The sequence below is a fragment of the Notolabrus celidotus genome, chromosome 22, assembly GCF_009762535.1.
Source record: "Notolabrus celidotus isolate fNotCel1 chromosome 22, fNotCel1.pri, whole genome shotgun sequence".
NCBI classification, from domain to species: Eukaryota; Metazoa; Chordata; class Actinopteri; order Labriformes; family Labridae; genus Notolabrus; species Notolabrus celidotus.
The window spans coordinates 21,220,478-21,238,382 of record NC_048293.1 but is presented as its reverse complement, the minus strand read 5'-3'; the positions used below and the strand labels follow the sequence as shown (position 1 = coordinate 21,238,382).

The following is a 17,905-nucleotide window of genomic DNA, read 5'->3' as shown; positions in this document are numbered from 1 at the left end:
ATGGAAAATCCATAAATTCAAGTTTCACCAAACGGACAGGAGGCCAGCACGATGTCCTGTGATATCTGAAACTGTAAAGCTGCAGTGAAATGTTTGAAATGTACATAAAGTCCATAAAATAAATAAAAATATAAATTCTTATTTTAAATTAATTTTAACAAACATGTGGAAAAGTGTTTTATATGCTTTAAGCACAGATGAAAGTGATTCATTTGACTGTAGCCATCATGAATACTGTAGTTGTGTCAGGTTGATGGATGAATTTGAAAATCTGCTGCAGACTTCTGCAAAAATAGATTTATTTTCCCATTTGTTTCCTGATAGTAATTTAAAATTTTTCATTTTTTGTTTTGGTACACACTAAAAAGATAATTTTCAGTATTTCTTTGTATTTGAAAATATATTTGCAAAGTAAGATAAATCAACATGAAAACATGTCTTTATAGTTAGTTGAGAAGTTCTCTCAAAAATGTTTTTGAGAGAATTTGTATTATTGTAATGGATATATAATATTAGTTAGTCTGGGCAGGCCAGCTGACAGGTTAACTCCTGAGGTCCCCCCACCAAGTTTTTTAAACTACTCCAGCCCAGTCCAGGGCCCAGGACAACTGACCCATCTGCCCCTCAGGGGGAATTTTACCTTTGGCAAATTAAAATGTTCAATAAATCCAACATTTTCTCCCCTGTGTGTATTCATAAAAAATAATGTTACATCTGTTTTAACAGACATTTCAGTGAGGCTGAAGGATCTCTCAGACCACAAGATAATTTCACATGTCAGAGTTTCTGTTTTATTTGATTGAATTTAAAATCATCATGAAGTGAAGAGCAGAAAGTCTGGAGCTGAAGGAGGTTCAAGAGTGTTCAGAGGACTGCTGTGCTGCCAGAGCTTCATCTTCAAACTGGTGCTGTCGTCTTTGTGTGGTTTGACTCACGTCCACTCTAAGGAGAACCAGAGACCCAGGAAGAGTCCTTCGCTGTGAAATCGGAAACACGTCATGAGCACACATCCTTCTCTCAGGAGGTGTCAGAAATAGAAGAGAGAAATATTTCCAAGAAGGAGAAATGTTCCTTTAAAGTTCTGCTCACTCTCTCAGTGGACTGAAACACGGGAAGCCTCTGCTCTCCGTCGTGTAGTCGGGCATCTCTCATCTCATCTGGAGGAAGCTTTTCTTCTTCGTCATCAAGGAAACATCTGGATCAACATCAGGAGGTGATGCTCTGAAATTAAGACATACTCAGACAAATATTAGAATAAAAAATAATACATGTGACATAAAGAATGATCATTTTCATGTATAAAAATGCACCATTTGTGAAAGTCCCCGTTTTGCACATTATGTGAACGGCAACATCTCAGGCGGTGGAGGAAGAGAAGAGGAGGAGACAACAAATAATGGTCAGTAAGACATCCACAATAATGTTAATGAATAATATTTATATAGAAAGCTGCTCTGTGTGGTGAGCTGTGATAATAACAGACGTTACACTAACCTGGATGGAGACTCACCTTTACTGTCTGGTGGACAGTAAAGGTGAGTCGGAGTGAAATAAGAGAAGAGAGATAAATAATGTTAGTACATCAGACCGACCATCTTTGAAACACATAAATGTTTGAACATAAATAACAATATTTAGACTCTTTGTCTTTTTCATTCGTTCTTACTTTAGTGTTTATAGCTGGATGAGTGAGAGGAGAGAAAATAAGACAACATGGTTAGTGAGAGAAGTGATCTTTAAACATTTAACATGTACTTCTACATCAGTGTTTATAATTAAGATTATTCTACATCACTAATTATAATCCAGAGGCTCGTACTTTTCTCATCCTGTGATCGGCAGCAGCGCATGTGGAGGAGTTCAAAAAGATAAGAAGATAATAATAGTTAGTAAAAGAGTCAAAAACACCAAATGTGTGATAAATATGAAGACATGTGTGAAGCTACATGTTTGATTTTTCACCATCCATCACTTTCAGGAAGAGTCAGAGGATAAGACTTACTTTATTGTCCACAACTGTACGGATGAGATCAGACGAGGTGAGTGAGAGAAATCATTGTTCATTATTCAGTAAATTATATTGTTTGGATATGCAGATGTACATTTGAGTGCCAAGTGATTTCAGGGCTGACATTTGAATGAGTTAATTCTTACCTTTTCTCAGTCTTGTCCTCCACGTGTCAGATATTCATACTTACCACTTTTCTTCTTCTTCTCTCTCCCTGTGTGGTCCAGTCATGGCTCCATCAGTAAGAGTCTCTAATGCTGTGACCAGGGAGAGTGAGTCCATCTGAAGGCACGGCCAGGTCTCCTTCTGTCCTCTCCAGCCCTGCCAGACGCAAAGGCTACACGCACGGTAAAGGTCGACCGCCCTGCCAGACGCAAAGGCTACCTGAGATCTAACAGGTCCCGCCAGACACAGAGACCTGCCCACCAGGGTCAAAGAAAGAAAAGTCGATCCAGCCGCCGCCGCACAAAAGAAAGTGGAGATGGAACAAAAGGGCCCCCTGGTGCAAGACGCTACCACAGGGGTCTTCAGCCCCGCCAGACGCAAGGGCTACCTGAGATCTAACAGGTCCAGCCAGACGCAGAGACCTGCTCACAGGGTCAAAGAAAGAAAAGCCGACCCAGCCACCGCGCAACAGGAAGTGGAAATGGAACAAAAGGGCCCCCTGGTGCAAGACGCTACCACGAGGGTCTTCAGCCCCGCCAGACGCGAGGGCTGTCCCTGGATACAGACGCAGAGGAAGAAGAAAGAAGGGTCACTGCAGCATCCTGTAAAGAGAAACCTACCTGTGCTGTGGGGAGGAAGAGAGAAGACGAGGTGGAGTCAGTCGGAGTCCCTGTCATCGAACCACCTCGGCCTCCTTGCAGCAGGTCCCTCGTCCTCCTCGCTCTCGTCCCTCCCTCTCTTCCTGGAGGAGCCGGGGCCAGACGTGGATGGAGACGCAGGGTCTTCCTCCAGAGACTCGTCACAGCTGAAGAAGAGTTCCTCGGACTCCTCAGAGGTCAGGGGCCCAAGGGTCTCTGGCTCCAGCTGAGGGATCTGCAGCTCAGAGGAATCAGAAGAATCGTAAGAATCAGAAGAATAGTCAGAATCAGAATCCAGAGGATCGGCAGGACGAACAACGTAAGGAGGAAGATTAGGGTTAGCAAGAGGAGCGAAAGGAGGGTTGAGGTAGCCAAAAGTAGGACCATAAGCAGCAGAGTAGGCGTTACGATAGTGTGCAGCATAGGGGTGAGCATAGGGGTTATCATAGGGTGCAGCATAGGGGTGAGCATAGGGGTTATCATAGGGTGCAGCATAGGGGTGAGCATAGGGGTGAGCATAGGGTGCAGCATAGGGGTTATCATAAGGAGCATAATAGGGGTAAGCAAAGGGTGAAGCATAGGGGTTAGCATGAACAGGAATAGGGTAAACGGGAGCAGCAGCTTCAGCAGGACCCTCCTGCAGCAGAGGAGGGGAGGGAGGTCTGGCATCATTCAGCTCCTCCTCTCTCTCCTCCTCTCCTCGGCTGTCAGGACGCTCAAACCTGTCAGGAGCGTCAGCGCCTCCATCGTCCCCCTGAGGCTCGGCCACCTGCAGCTCTTCCCCGTCCTCCAGACCAGCGACCTGGACCTCCTCTCCATCTGTGTGCAACAAAGCAAAGACGTGTTCAGAGACAAGTACAGTGACTCCACCTTGAATCAGGAGATCACGTGTGCAGAATGAACACATCATCATGTGATGCAGACTGTGTGCTCCTCTCCAGTTAACCTGCGAGTACCATCATCCCCCTCACCTCCTCCATCGTCCAGACCCACGTCGTCGATCTCCTCCTCGTCGTCAGCATCGGGATGCTCGATGAAGTCGTTCCTGGGCCAGATGAGTCCGTCTGAGGGGGAAAGGTTCACATATTGCACACTTAGACTCATGTATTTATTTAAAGGTTAATAAGGTGTAAGGCTGTGATGTATGCTTTGGGTTCATGTCAAGTCAGATAGATTAGTTCTGGACATTTAATACAACACATCTTGTAACATCATGACTGAACTCAACAGCTCTGGTTTTAAACACAGTAACAGACTTGATTTCACTTCATCTCCTTCTCTCAGACCACACTGATGTTCTGACTCTCTAACTCTGCTTCATTCATCTTCTAATGTTTCATAATAATAATCACCCATTCACACAGACACAGGGCTGAGTTTGTTCACATATGCACATTCAATTCAATTCAACTCAAAGGGCTTTATTAGCATATTTATTAGCATTTATCACATTCTGACTTCACCTCCCTGAAAGTTCTATCATCTCCATGGTGACGAAAATATAACTAATTTTAAGCATTTTTTAAAAAACAGCCCAGTCGCCATCTTTGATTTACTCAAATTAAGCTTTAAATGTCGGAAAAATGAAACTATTAAACAAAAATAACAACATTTTAAAGCACCACAGCAAAGTTAACACGTGTTTACATTCCCGGGAAACTTTACATTTCCCAAAAATATGATTTTAAAGTTATTTCACACCAAAAAACATCCTCTGTGTGAACCTCCTCAACAAATCACTTTCATTTCACAAAACGTCGATGAAAAAGTCACATTTTAACTTTCAACAGACATAAAATCAGCATTTTTTCCTCATGGATCGTGTTTTAATAATGTAATAGATCATTTTCGGTAATAAAACTTGTCATTTTAAAGATATCTTACCAGCATACTCCATCCACCACCTGTCTCTGGCCCTCAGGTACTCCTCCATGAACAGTCTGTAAAAAGATATTTTTTTTTACCAACTGAAGGTTTCCAAAAGTTTCCTCCTCGATGTTTCCTCTGGTCAAGTTCTCCAACAAAAGCTTTTTCAGCTGATCACTTTCACCAAAAGTTCAGTTTCCAGCAGAGAGATTTCGCACCGGGGTTACTTCGGGTCAAGTCCAAGTGCAAAAGAGAGATCACTTGGTAACGTCACCATTTGGTTACCATGACATCCACTGACAGAATATGGATGGCATTGATTAATACAGCTGTGTGTTATTAGCATGGGGTGCTGAGGGTGCTGCAGCACCCACTGTTGGAAAAGGCATCACACATTTTTATCTGGATGCATAAATAAGTTGAAATAAATACATTAACACAATAAATCCGTTTTTTTTTTCATTGTATTATTTTCTGAAAATGTAATGCCTGAGGAAGATTTGAGAAATAATTATAGCAATTTTAAATAATTATTCATTTTAAAATAACCCGATGCATGGGCCCTGTGTGTGTGCCTGCTTAAAAACGGAACGTATTTGGATAAGTTCTGTTCAATGCGCTTTACTGCCTTTTGGGCCTGTTTTACCAGGTTTGGCTTGTATGCTCTTTGCTGTACAACGGGGAAGTTGCAATTTGTGAATTTTGAATGAAAAGTTCTCTTGAAAGCTTGTATTCAAACCAGATAAATAAAAATAAAATGTATGTGAGCTATAGCCTATCAGTTGCATAAGTAACCTAAATGCAAAAAGAAAAAAAAAATTGCACCTCTTACTACAGCACCCTCAACTTAAAGCCACTTCCCACGGCTCTGGTTATTAGTGATGATGTTAATGATCTTATTGTGTATTTAGGCTGTGGGACTCTGCAGAACCTGAATGTGTACATGAAATAAAAACACACTCGCTCTATTGTCAACTTTACTTTTATTAATATGAACTATATAATATAAACTCAGCCACACACTTAAAAACCCACAACAGAGAGAAGAATAATACATGTTTGTGTAAATTGTAAACGTTTGGAAGCTGAAAACTTCAGAGACACATGATGCGCGTTATTATCCTTTTTTATGGCTGAGGCGCGCGCTTCAGACCTCTCCATATTCACACATGTAACATGTTCTTGCGTTTGGCTGATCTCAGAGGTGCAGCTGACAATAGTTTGAAAGTTTTCTCTAATAAGTCATCACCTGCAGGGATTTTTTTTTAAATTTATGCTCAGTGCGTAATTTTACGCACGGCTTGTACAACATTTGAACCGCTCCTCATTCAAATCAAAAGGGCGCACACTTCTTAGTAGGAGTTAAAAAATACTCTTCTATTACACATTCAAATGAACCAGGGTCATTTGAATTACAGAGCCACGTGTGACCGAGCTGCTGCGTTTGATTTCTTTTTTTAATAAAAGAACTGTAAATAATTCAGATTGAAATTTCAAATTCTACTCATTATCCAGAGGACATAAGATCTGCAGCAGACATCATGACAAAAATTTTTTTACATATAGTCCATCAGAAATAAAAATAAATTCCACATCTGAAGTGAAAACAAAGATCATCCAACCACGCTTAGCCAAAGGCTGAAAGTAACACAGCAAAGGCAATTTAAAGCGTCCCTTTATGTTTCTGCTCTTTGAGTAAACATGACACACCTCCCCGAGTTCATTTCAAATACTGAAGGAGTTAAACTTCTACAAACTCGTTCAGCCCAAATAAAGCCTCATTCTGACTTTTCATTTGGAGGACACTGTTTGCAATATGTGATGTATCCACTAGATGGCAGTACATGTACTCATACTGCATTCAGTCTATGGTGGTGTTGAAAATATAGCATTGAGTCTGGCAGTAAAGCTTTGAGAGTTTGTAATTTATAGGCTGTCTAATCAGGTAAAAGAAGATGAAGCAACTTGATGTAGTTAGTTCAAGCTTAGCATGACGAACAGGTCTTATATACATAATACATTACACTGACTATTGCTGTGTAAAAAAACAATCAAACAGTCATGTTCATATTCTTAAATAAGAAGTTATGATTATAACTTTAAAAATAATAATTATGAGACTAATAAAGTCCGAAATATGAAATAGTAAGTCATAGTTATGACATAAAAAACCCCAAATCAATCAGTTCCATTAGCAAGCACTGTAACATTTTACTTTACATGTGGGAAAAGGAGTAGGAAGAGGTTAAAACTTATCTAATCCTACCCCTTTACTCACTCTTTACTTCTCTGGCATTCTATGAGAGCATTCCCACAAAACAAATCTTCATATCCTATCTTCATATTTATTCCTACAATTAAAAGTAAATCCCTCATGATTATCAACACTTGTCTTCCTCCTTGTACCTCGTGAAAATCATTTCTTTATAATTCTTCTTCTACCAGATTATATTGGCATTGCCAACCTTCTCTGATGTTCTAGCTATTTCTTTCTTCATTTCCCACCTCATGTTCACTCCTGTGTACCCTGACCTTCTTGTCTGACGTCTATTTTCATTTAGTCACAGGGATTTATTGGCAGTAAATTTGTTTTACACCTGAATGATACATTTTCCATGAATCTGCAGATCATGTTTGTGCTAAACCATAGAGGGGTCATGGGACAACTGTGACCAGTTAATCCTAATCATCAGGATACTTTTCAAATAGCCTACATAAAGGCATGAAAATCAAAACCAATTATTAGAGAAACAATAGTTATTATCTTTCCTTCAGATTACCAGTACTACTTCATTTTCATAAAAGAAACCATTGTGAGTTGATGACAATCTTTCATTGTCATAATCAGAACAGTGATGGGTTTGGGTACAGAACAACAAAAAGAGACAAAATAAATTCAAATGGAGGTTCCAGGTAGAAGGCATATTAGTGTGTCTGAAGAGTGTGTGTAAGGACAGCAGTCCACACACACTCTGACGATCACATCAGGAGGAATACACACTGATGACTTCAGAGCACTTCAGACTACAGCATCAACAGTTGTCTGCCCCAGGCTTAGAGCTGGTTAGAAAAGACTGTCTTTGCTGTCATATCAGATTTACTTACTCCAGCATCACCGAACCTCTACGCTGCACTGACTTCAGAGTCTCCAGTCTGTAGAATGGACTCTTCACAAGATCAGACAGCAGCTCCGCTCCTGAACCCAGCAGGTCGTTGTAGCTCAGGTCCAGCTCTCTCAGGTGTGAGGGGTTGGACTTCAGAGCCGAGACCAGAAAGGTACAGCTGATATCTGACAAACCACATTCCCTCAAACTGAAGAAAATAAAGATTTAAAATTCAAACAGGTTTTATAATAATTCGTACAGCATTATTTTTTTCCACAGTTTTATAGAATCAGTCAATAGAGCTAAGAAGAGGCCTCAAACCTCCCTGTCAAAGTCTTTAATTTCTTCTACCACTAAACTATGTAAAGTAAAAAAAAACTGAGCTTTCAGTGAACTGACCACAGAACCTCCAGCCTACAATGTGGACTCTCCAGTCCACCACAGCAGCATCACTCCTGAATCCCTCAGCTTGTTGTCACTCATGTCCAGCTCTCTCAGATGTGAAGGGTTGGACTTCAGAGCAGAGGCCACAACTTCACAGTGAATCTCTGAGAGCTCACAGTACGACAGTCTGTTATAAAAGGAAACATGTCATTAAATCACGTGTAAAGAAAGAACCAATCTGTCGCTTATAAAGTCATTAAGCTCATGAGGAGGCATCATAAAAAAGAGACTATTCCACAACCAGGTAAAAACTCACTGTGCTTTTACTTACTGTGCCTTCCTGCAGTTCCTCACAGCTGGAACCATTCTCTGTCGTCCCTCGTTTGTTGTGCTGTACAACCTCAGATGTAACATCCAGAACCTGCTCCGACATCTGCACCATGTAGGCCAGAGCAGAGCAGTGGATCATGGAGAGTTTCTTTTTTAGTCTTCTCTTTGACTTCAGAAACCTTTGGATCTCCTCATGAACCGAGTGGTCGTTTATCTCCATCAGACAATGGAAGATGTTGATGCTTCTGTCAGGGGTGGCTGTCACCTTCTTCCTCCTCAGGTTGTTGATGACTCTTTTAATATCTATTTCTGGGTTGTTTTCTGTGTTACCCAGCAGGCCTCCTAAGAGTCTCCGGTTTGAGTGCAGAGAGAGTCCATGAAGGAAGCGGACAAACAGGTCCAGGTGGCCGTTTCTACTTCCTAGGGATTTCAGCAATACATCATAAAAGGAAGACATCCAGAGTTGAAACTTTCTGTTTTTTACCCAGAAAAGCCTCCAGTGCTGCTGTGTTCCTGGTTGTGAAACAGTGGAACATGAAGACTGCAGCCAGAAACTGTTTAAAATCTACAGGCTGTCTCGTAGATCCAGACAATCCAGACCATACCTGTGAGAAGGCAAGGCAGCTTTATTTGTATAGCACATGCACGCGGGCGACTCAATGTGCTTAACATTAAAAGCATTGGAGACATTCAGACAAGAACAAAAGAGCACAATTAGAATAACAAATATATTAAAGTAAATTTAAAATTAGCATTTAAAGGGAGTTAAAATAAGCTAAGATAGGAAGGCAGTGGTAAATACAAAGGTCTTAGTCTTTGATTTAAAAGGAGGTGAGAGTTGGAGCAGACCTGCAGCTTTCAGGGAGTGTGTTCCAGATATGTGGTGGATCTGACCAGCAAAATGTTTTCTGTTTCACTTTTAATAATAAGGTTTAAATACATTAACACAGGAAACTCTCCCTCAGGTTGGTATCCACAGACCTGACCTGATTCTTCTTTGATGACTCAGACTTGAACATCAGGGACTCAGGACTGGATTTAGATTCAGGGTTTGGTGACTCAACTACAGTCCTGGCTGGAAGACTGTGATTGTTTCTCACCATCTTGATTAAGTTAACTTTTGTGCACATTCAAATTCTCTCAACAATTCACTTCAAGTGGAAAACACAAGTGTGGTCGAAAAATGCAGTGGTAGTGGAATTTAATTGTTTGCTTTTCTCCCAAAGTGCAACACAACAGTTCCACAGTCACTCTTAAATCCACACCAATGAAAACACAGCTGAGTACTTACCTTCAGTGCGACCAAACAAAGACTGACAAGAAGGTTCAAAGCAGCCCTCTTTTACCCCTGTAGCCCCTCCCACTGGGCGTCATTAATTAACCTACATGACTTTTAACAAAAGCAAATTTTCCTTATATTTAAGGCTTTTTAAAATGTTAAAACTTCACACATTTCACATCATATTTCAAACGTTTTTATCTGGTATTTTATTTCAACCCTAACTACATATTTTAGGTCATATATGACAACAAAAGGAAAAGATTAAATTGCAGGAATCATGTGACCCCCCTTTGCCCGCCATAGCCGCCTCATTACTGCGGAACTGATGCGCTCTGTTTCCTCGTTTGAACACAGGAGAGCACCTGAGCAGGTAAGTGGACCAGACGCTGTTAAATCTATGTTTCAGATAAAGATAGTATGCAACCTTGATTACTCCATGAAACTGACAGAGGAATACTGGCGTTGTGACTGGGTGTTGTCACTGGTGGAGATGGGAAAGTTTGGGGTGTATATCTGTGCGTCCCTGCGTGCACTACAGTGACGGTGCGTTAATAAAGTTGTGCGCGCTGAAAATAACAAAAACATTTCTCCACATTTAGCTCTAATACATAGTGTGGATTTTTAAAAGTAATTTTTTAAAATCACATTTAGAGGAATATTTGTGATCTTCTTCACTTTTAACTGTGTTGTAAAAAATATATTTAAGCTACAATCACTGCTAAATCCAAAAGCTGAACATAAATATGAATTGAAATATACATTTAAATGTTGAAAATAATTATACATATGAAATCTAAATATTAATGTTAAATGTTAAATATTTGTTTATATGGCCTTTATTTCACCAGATAAAAAATGTTTGACAACCAGTTCTCATTTACCAACATGACCTGGCCAAGAGGCACCAACAGGGACACATACACATATAAACTACAGTCACAATATTAACTTATTAACATAAAATAGAACAGAAGTGAACAATTAAGAAGCAATGTGTGTGAGGTGTAAGAAAAGTATGTGTGTAATGTGTATATATATAAGTATGCGTGTAAGTAAAAACTGAAGTGATCAGCAGGAGCAACAGTCAACCACAATCTGTTGAAGTTTAAGCTTGAAATATAAATGTTAATGTGAAATGTTAAATGTTAATGTGAAATGTTAAATGTTAATGTTAAAATTTTAAAGTTAAATGTTAAATCTACATTTTAAATATTAATGATACATGTTAAATCTTAATGTTTGTGTGAAATCTAAATGTTAAATGTCAAATCTAAATGTTAAATGTTGCTCTGCAATCCAAAATATTTGCCTAATATGCAAATTCACACTGCCGTCTAGCAGAAATACCAAAATAAAAGCTTCATAAAGCGATACAGACTTTACAAGAGCAGCATAGCTTGTCCGTACTGGGTCAGTTTTGTCTCTGAGCGTTGTGAAATCTCTTTATGGGCTCCAAAACTGCCTTTCCAACATTTTTACGTCCGGCAGACCGGCTAGTAACCCGTAGGAGTCGGACTATATGGTTGGGATATCTGTCTCGCTTTAGGCCTCACAGTGAATTTGTATGGGGCGCCGTTAGTACCAAAATATTACCTATAGTACGATCAGTCATTATTCTCTCTTTCCACTCTGATTTTAGTGAAAGTTCTCCTTTTTTCTGATAGAGGATAATCTACATTAAAGTTATGCATAAAATGACTCCAAGATATTGAGACATGAACTTGCATTAAAGATTCTGAATAAATAAATAGAGTCAGACAGTCAGTCTTGATGATGGTGGTCTGGTTTGTTACTGTAGGCTACAAAGAGGCATCAAATAATAACTCCTTGAAGATTACAGGAGATTGTGACAAAGCCTGATACCTGCATCCCGTTAAAACAACCTTATAATTTTGAAAAGTGTTTACAATATCAAACAGAAGCTGAGAAACAGAGATTCGATGCGGAGTCATAAATTCACGACATGTCTGATCCGTGGGGTGTTTCTGGTGTCGGTTAAAGTGTGAGGAGTGCATTAGCAGAAAGGAGCAAGTGTCAAAAATGGAGTCAAGATCTTTGATGCCCTGCTCTGATGTCATCTTTAACCGGCAAACAGGCTCTTATGATGATTATTTGAGCATCATTTTGCAGACAGCCAGCTCCCCGCAGTGACAGATTGTCAGGTAGTGTGTAGGTCTGTTAGTCTCCCTGAACAGTTGATAATTATCCTGTCAATGATACGGTAATTAAACAGAGGTATTTAAAGCCAGCGCCAAAGGGAAAGAGATCCCTTAAATGATAGGCTCTGCTCCCACGTTAGTCCAGCACCTCCAGCATCGCTCTCCTGGTCTGTGTGGGAGTGTTTCACTACAGAGACGGAGGGGACATGAAATTACATACGGCCAATAAGTGGTGACGCTCTGTAATAGCTAATCTCTAGAGCTGTTTTTTCTGAGCACTGAGTAATACAAGGATTAATATGCTCGTATCATCCTTCAGTTTAACGGTGGAACACATGAGATCAAACCCTTTATGTCCATTTTTAGAGGAGGTTTTGCTTCAGTTTAACTCAGGTGTCTTGTCCTTTAACATCGTAACCATCCAAGTCATAATAAAAGGAACTTTTGGGCACTCAATGCAAAGAGCTAACCAATCATAAAGCCCCTTTCATGCATGCACTGTACTCCTATTCATGTCTGGATATTCCCTTCAGGGCACGCTGAAACCTTCCAGCTCTCATTTGATGATGTGTGCATCTGTGAACATTGGCAGTCTTCTCTGTAATTCAGGTGGAGGCAGGGATTAGAGATAAACGAGTTATAGCCAAGACTTCATTTCCCTGCTCTGCATTGTTTACAATTGGTTTAGCAACTTGAGGAGCGACCGTGCATTCAAACCAGTGAAATGTGTATCTCTAGATATATCTGCAAAAATATTTAGATCAAGTCTTGGTTCATTAAATCCGCCCATTCATGTCTTTCTTGCAAGTCTCAGTTTCACTGTTAACAGTTGATAACACAGAGGCTTCACTCTGGTTTACATCACCTGAGAAAGGGACATATTTTCTTGAGGTTTACTTGCAGTTAGTGGGTCTTAAGTTTGCTGAAATAACTTCATGATGCAGATTTATAAAAGATGAAGAGAGACAGGTAACGTGGGGAGCAGAGAGAACGGAGGGAGACGTGCATCATATATAGTCTCTGAATATGGGGCCTGCTTGGAGCACAAGCTAAGATGAGGACAAGGGATGATCACCATTTACCCGTAACACCAAATAAGAGCTTTATATCTGCTTCTGTTGAGTCTGTGTGTTCATTCTATTATCAGCGAAACAACCTCTTCATCTTTACACACCAAGGTCAACCATACATCCACAGATAGGGACACAGCAGCAGCAGTAGAGACTATAATGTAAGGAGAGATAAAACAACTATAACCATGTGTGTAATAACATGATACAGCTGAGATTTAGTGCAACACGATGGTTAGAAGGTGACTTTCACGTTTATGCCTGCTCTGAGATAAACACGTTAATAGAAGAGCTTCTGCTGTGCTGCAGATTGTGTTCTCTGCTTCGGTTTGAGAAGAGAGGAAATCTATGTGGTTCAAGAAAATGTCAGAGCAGGAAAAAGACCAGGCAGATGTTCTTCTTGCACCAGCTCAGGAGTTTAGAGCTGCTGGTTTGAATCAAAGCTCCTCTCATGTATGAAAATCTCCTGAAACTTTCACGGTGTCTCGAATGTGTGCCAAATTTTTCCTGCCAGCGTCTGAGTGAAATGTCCGCAAGAAGTCTGAGTGATGTGTAAGTGGAGCAGGTAGTATTTATATTTCCTGTTGATGTCACTCAGTTGGTGAGCGTCTGTTGGGATTTTGTGGATGTTATGAAGTTGCTTCATACCTCTATGCTCTCTCCAGCTCTTTTCTTGATGCTGTGAATATGTGCAACTACACGTAGCATTGATTCAAAGGTTTAAAGACAGTCATCAAACTTGACACAAAGTGAACATTACAACAGTGTAGTCTCCTTTAATGACATGTCTTGCCTTCTGAGTTCTTGTTTACACGAGAACAGCTCCATTAAAAATAGAAAAGTCAAACGCTAAAACGACTGAAAGCACCAGACCTGTAATCGGCGGTATAACTTTGTAGTGAAACACCGTCGAAGAGCGCATCATGCCCATGCATAAAGGCGTTCTTCAACAGAGCCCGGAGTACAAACTACAACAAATGCATGCTCGAAAAACTGTTAGCTTTGTCTGGAGAAGTGTGAATAAACTCAGCAGAGTCAGCAGCACAAACACAGCTTGGTAGACCACCACTGATGTTATTATTTTTTGACTCCTGCAGGGCTTTTTCAAAAAGTTTAATTCTATCAGAAAAACGCAAGAATGCACCAGAGTAAACCTGAAATATGTGCAGTAAGTTATAAATATGTTGAAATAAAGAGATATAGTCTGAATATGCAGAAAAAAATCAGAACATTAAAGTCAGCATTCTTTTGATTTGATTTTCTGCAGTTCTCTGATTTGTTAATCTAATATGTTGTTTTCATGGGTCCACATTTCTTTTCCTACAGATTTCTTTCTTTCACGCACTCATGAGTCCGTATCAAGTTGTCGATTGAACCCCCTCTGTCTCAGATAACTTCATGCATGCCTGCTGGTGTGATTGCAAAAAGCTGTTAATCCACCCGGAATGAACAATCCCACTAATCAATACCCACCATGGCTGAGGTTCTATGGCGGAGCTGTGGTTCTTCTCAGGGACGGGGCTTCAGCCTCTCTGGACTCTTTGCTTTGTGTCTGTGAAGTTCGGTCCTGAAGTGGGATCAGTTTTCTGTCTGAGAGGGAGTTATCCACAGGAGACGGCTCAGGACACACGGACTAAAAGACGCTCTGAAACAAGAGGACGACTGTTAAATAACTTTAAACGTCTCATGATAAGTGAAACCTCAGTGGTTTGGGATGCAGGATTTACCTAATGATGCTGTGCTGCAAATGCAACATCGATTTGAACCATTGATTCTCTAATCACAGGGAATGGTTTCCCAGGCAGTGCAGAGGTTAAAGTGATCATGCTGCAAAGCATTGTGGTTATATAACGTTTGGATTGCTTTCCATGCAAATGCAGATATGTTACCTCAGCTTTCATATCGTTATCCTCTGGCTTTAAAGATCAGAAAGAGCGGTATCACAACATGGATTTTCAAATTGCACTTCCTGAAACGCTTCAAAGACAACATCTTTAGTTTTATTCTGACAAAATAATACCCAAATAGAGGCTGGTGTTCTCATTTTAAAATGCTTCAACATGTCGAGGACTTTAATGTTAAGGCAACATACTCACTGACTTCTATCCCTCAGACCTGCAGCAGTTTAGTCTCTCCTCCATCCCTTTATGTCTTTACAGGAGCTATAATTAACTCCTGCAGAGGTGAAGCACTTTCTACTTCTCCCAGATTAATGAAAAGGTAGTCAGCACATGAATAATTTAGGTTTGTCCTCTTCGTTCATTGCTGAACTCAATTTGGACCGGTACCCACTTAACCCTCCGCTTTCTGCTCCCTTTCTTTTCAGGACTTAAATCTTCGTTGTGAGACTTTCTGTGTGTGAGTTTGCAGGATTTGAAGAAATTAATAGAATAATCTGCAATAACGGGGAAACAGAGGATTCTTAGATAACCAGACTTTTGCTGAATTCCTGTTTCAAACCATGACTTATAATATTATTTGAATATATTATCCATAGAACTGCTTAGAGTGCAATTATGGAAATATTTGTAAGCATTTTCAGCAATTTGTTGAACTTAGTAAGCATCTTTTCACTGAGCACCCTGCACAGAGGGTTCATTTAAATTATGCAGTGAGTTTTAGGTTAACTTTAAGACAGCTAAAGGAAAGTTTATATTTAAATTCAAACTTACTGAAGACTTCTTTCCACTGCGAGCTGTCAGAGCGAGCCTGCATGCATCTTCACATATGGCTCTGAGACTGATATCCAACAGAGCAGGACTGATTTTAAAACAGTGTCATGAAATGTGTGAAAACCACATGATATCTTTGTCTCAATGGCTCATTTTCAGTCTGTGTAACACTGAGTGCAACATTTTTATCTAGATATGAAAGTAAGGCATGGAGCAGCACCACCGCTGATTGATGCATCGTGCTCAGGTTTCCTGCAAAAGTAGAAGTCTTGCAGCTACAGAGGGCTCTGGATTGCCAGACCTGGAGTGGAATTGGAGAGCAGAATCAGTGGAAGTAAACACATTGACTAGAATACTGGAGATGGACCAAACTTGGATCTGATGTAAGGACAGTCCTGTGATGGTGTGTGCTCTGGGGCGTGGGGGTGAACAGAAAAAGACACAAAGCGAGCGACAGGTGAGAAAACACCTGAAGTTTTCTTCTTCACAGTCTTATTTTTAAATCGACTTCAAGAAATGAGATTTTGTTTACAGTGTTTGCTCTCCTCTCTTTGGTAGAGATGTCTCTGTCACCTCGTCTCTGTGGTGTCAAAACACTCAAACATTCACTCTCCTAGGCTAGCATTCAAATGTGACACTGAGAGACCTCTCATCGTTATTCCTGTTAGCTCCCTGTTTGTTTTGTCCACATGTCCGAACTCACGAAGACATTTTAGGAGGTCTTCCCAGGACCTGAGCCAGGGAAGACAGAAGTGCTCAAATACTCTCATTCCTCCCTTAAGGAGAGATTTGTCATGCTCGCCGCCGCCCTGCACACTCGGTGACATTTTGAAGAGTAATTTGCAAGAAATGGATTGAGTGGGAAGCGAGCTCAACCATATGATTGAGTTTCCATCATGCCCTCAATGATATTTAGAAAAGTGTTCAACCCCGAAAAGTTCAACAATGACCACGTAACACTGCAGAGGCTTTATTAAGAACTACAAAGCAGTGTTTATTTCATCTGAGGATGTGCTTTTTAAACAGCGACCCTGTTAACTAGAGACTTTCAGCCGGATGCATGTTTCAACAGCTGTGTAAACTCCACAAACACTGACACGTTCAGCTGAAGGTCCTCAAGTTTACAGGGTCACTTTTAAAACCGTAACACCAGGAGAGACGTATTCACGGTGGGCTGAGAGAAGACTACTGTTACAAGCTGCTAAATCAAGTGAATCACAGCTTCTTCTTTTGAAAAGTACACACACATACAAAAAAGATAGAAGAAATAAAAACTAATGAAAGAAAGAGAAATCAAGTGAATCACAGATGTGTGTGATGTTATTGTGGACGGAGGGTGGAATAAAAACACTGCGGTTAATCTACCAATCAGACACGTTCAGCATTGCAGGCCCCGCCCCCCGAAAGTCCTGGGACCTTTGAAAAGTACTACCCCCTGATTATCTACCCCTGAACTAAATTTAGACCCTGGGTCCACCAGTCGAAATGCACATAGTTCCAGGGGTAAAATTCCTCTGGTCAAAAAATGCCTAGAAACCACAAAAAAAAAATTCAGACCATAAAGTATCTTTCACTCCAGATCTGCTCAAAGCACCGCTGCTAGGCTGTACAGCGTGAAGTCTGTCTTTCCTCGGTTGTGTGTCCATAAATAAGAACCTTTTCATTGCTCAGTATATGTTCAGACAGCTCACCTGACAGGACAACCTCTTCACCTCCCGCCTGCCCGCAGTGGCCTTTGCAGGTAGACCTTGCATTATTGAACAAGAAGTGCTCTGCAAAAATGAAAAAGTGAGATATAAAGGGTTTCCAGCGTTCATATTCTCAGAGAGAGTTGAGCTGCCCTAAAAACGAGACGCAGAGACCAGCTGCGAGCGAGCAGGGGCTGAGGAGGAGTGAAAAGCAATCAATGAACGGGCAAAGCTGAGTGCTCGCTCGGCATCAGACCGACAGACTGAAAAGAAAACGGGCGTCTGAAAGGTCACCATCCTGCAGCTTTTGCAGATTAATACTCAAGATCAATAATTTAGCCGTCTGAAGGACTGTTGAATCCAAAGTGAGGACACCCAAGGGTTTCTCACTCCATTCATAAAGTGTTCTCATCTCCCACTTCACTGTGAAGTTGAGACCTGAACTGATGCATTTCTTCACCACAGGGAGGTGGAGTCGACCCTGATGGAGTGCTGTGATTTCGAACAGACACTTAGAAAGCTGAGGGAGCTGACACTGA

The 17,905-nt window shown here is 40.7% G+C and overlaps 1 protein-coding gene across 1 annotated transcript; it reads right to left on the bottom strand.

Annotated features, from left to right (window-relative positions):
* Positions 1-767: 767 nt before the first annotated feature.
* LOC117806782 (circumsporozoite protein-like) lies at positions 768-9,096 on the bottom strand. The gene is made up of 12 exons (XM_034675845.1): positions 8,497-9,096; positions 8,181-8,352; positions 7,783-7,989; positions 4,696-4,751; positions 3,783-3,875; positions 2,003-3,630; positions 1,820-1,829; positions 1,667-1,680; positions 1,511-1,519; positions 1,311-1,355; positions 1,090-1,221; positions 768-977 (listed from the first exon to the last, which is right to left on the bottom strand). The coding sequence occupies exons 3-6, from the start codon at positions 7,788-7,790 to the stop codon at positions 2,831-2,833; spliced, it is 957 nt and encodes a 318-aa protein (XP_034531736.1). The 5' UTR covers positions 7,791-7,989; positions 8,181-8,352; positions 8,497-9,096; the 3' UTR covers positions 768-977; positions 1,090-1,221; positions 1,311-1,355; positions 1,511-1,519; positions 1,667-1,680; positions 1,820-1,829; positions 2,003-2,830.
* Positions 9,097-17,905: the final 8,809 nt, after the last annotated feature.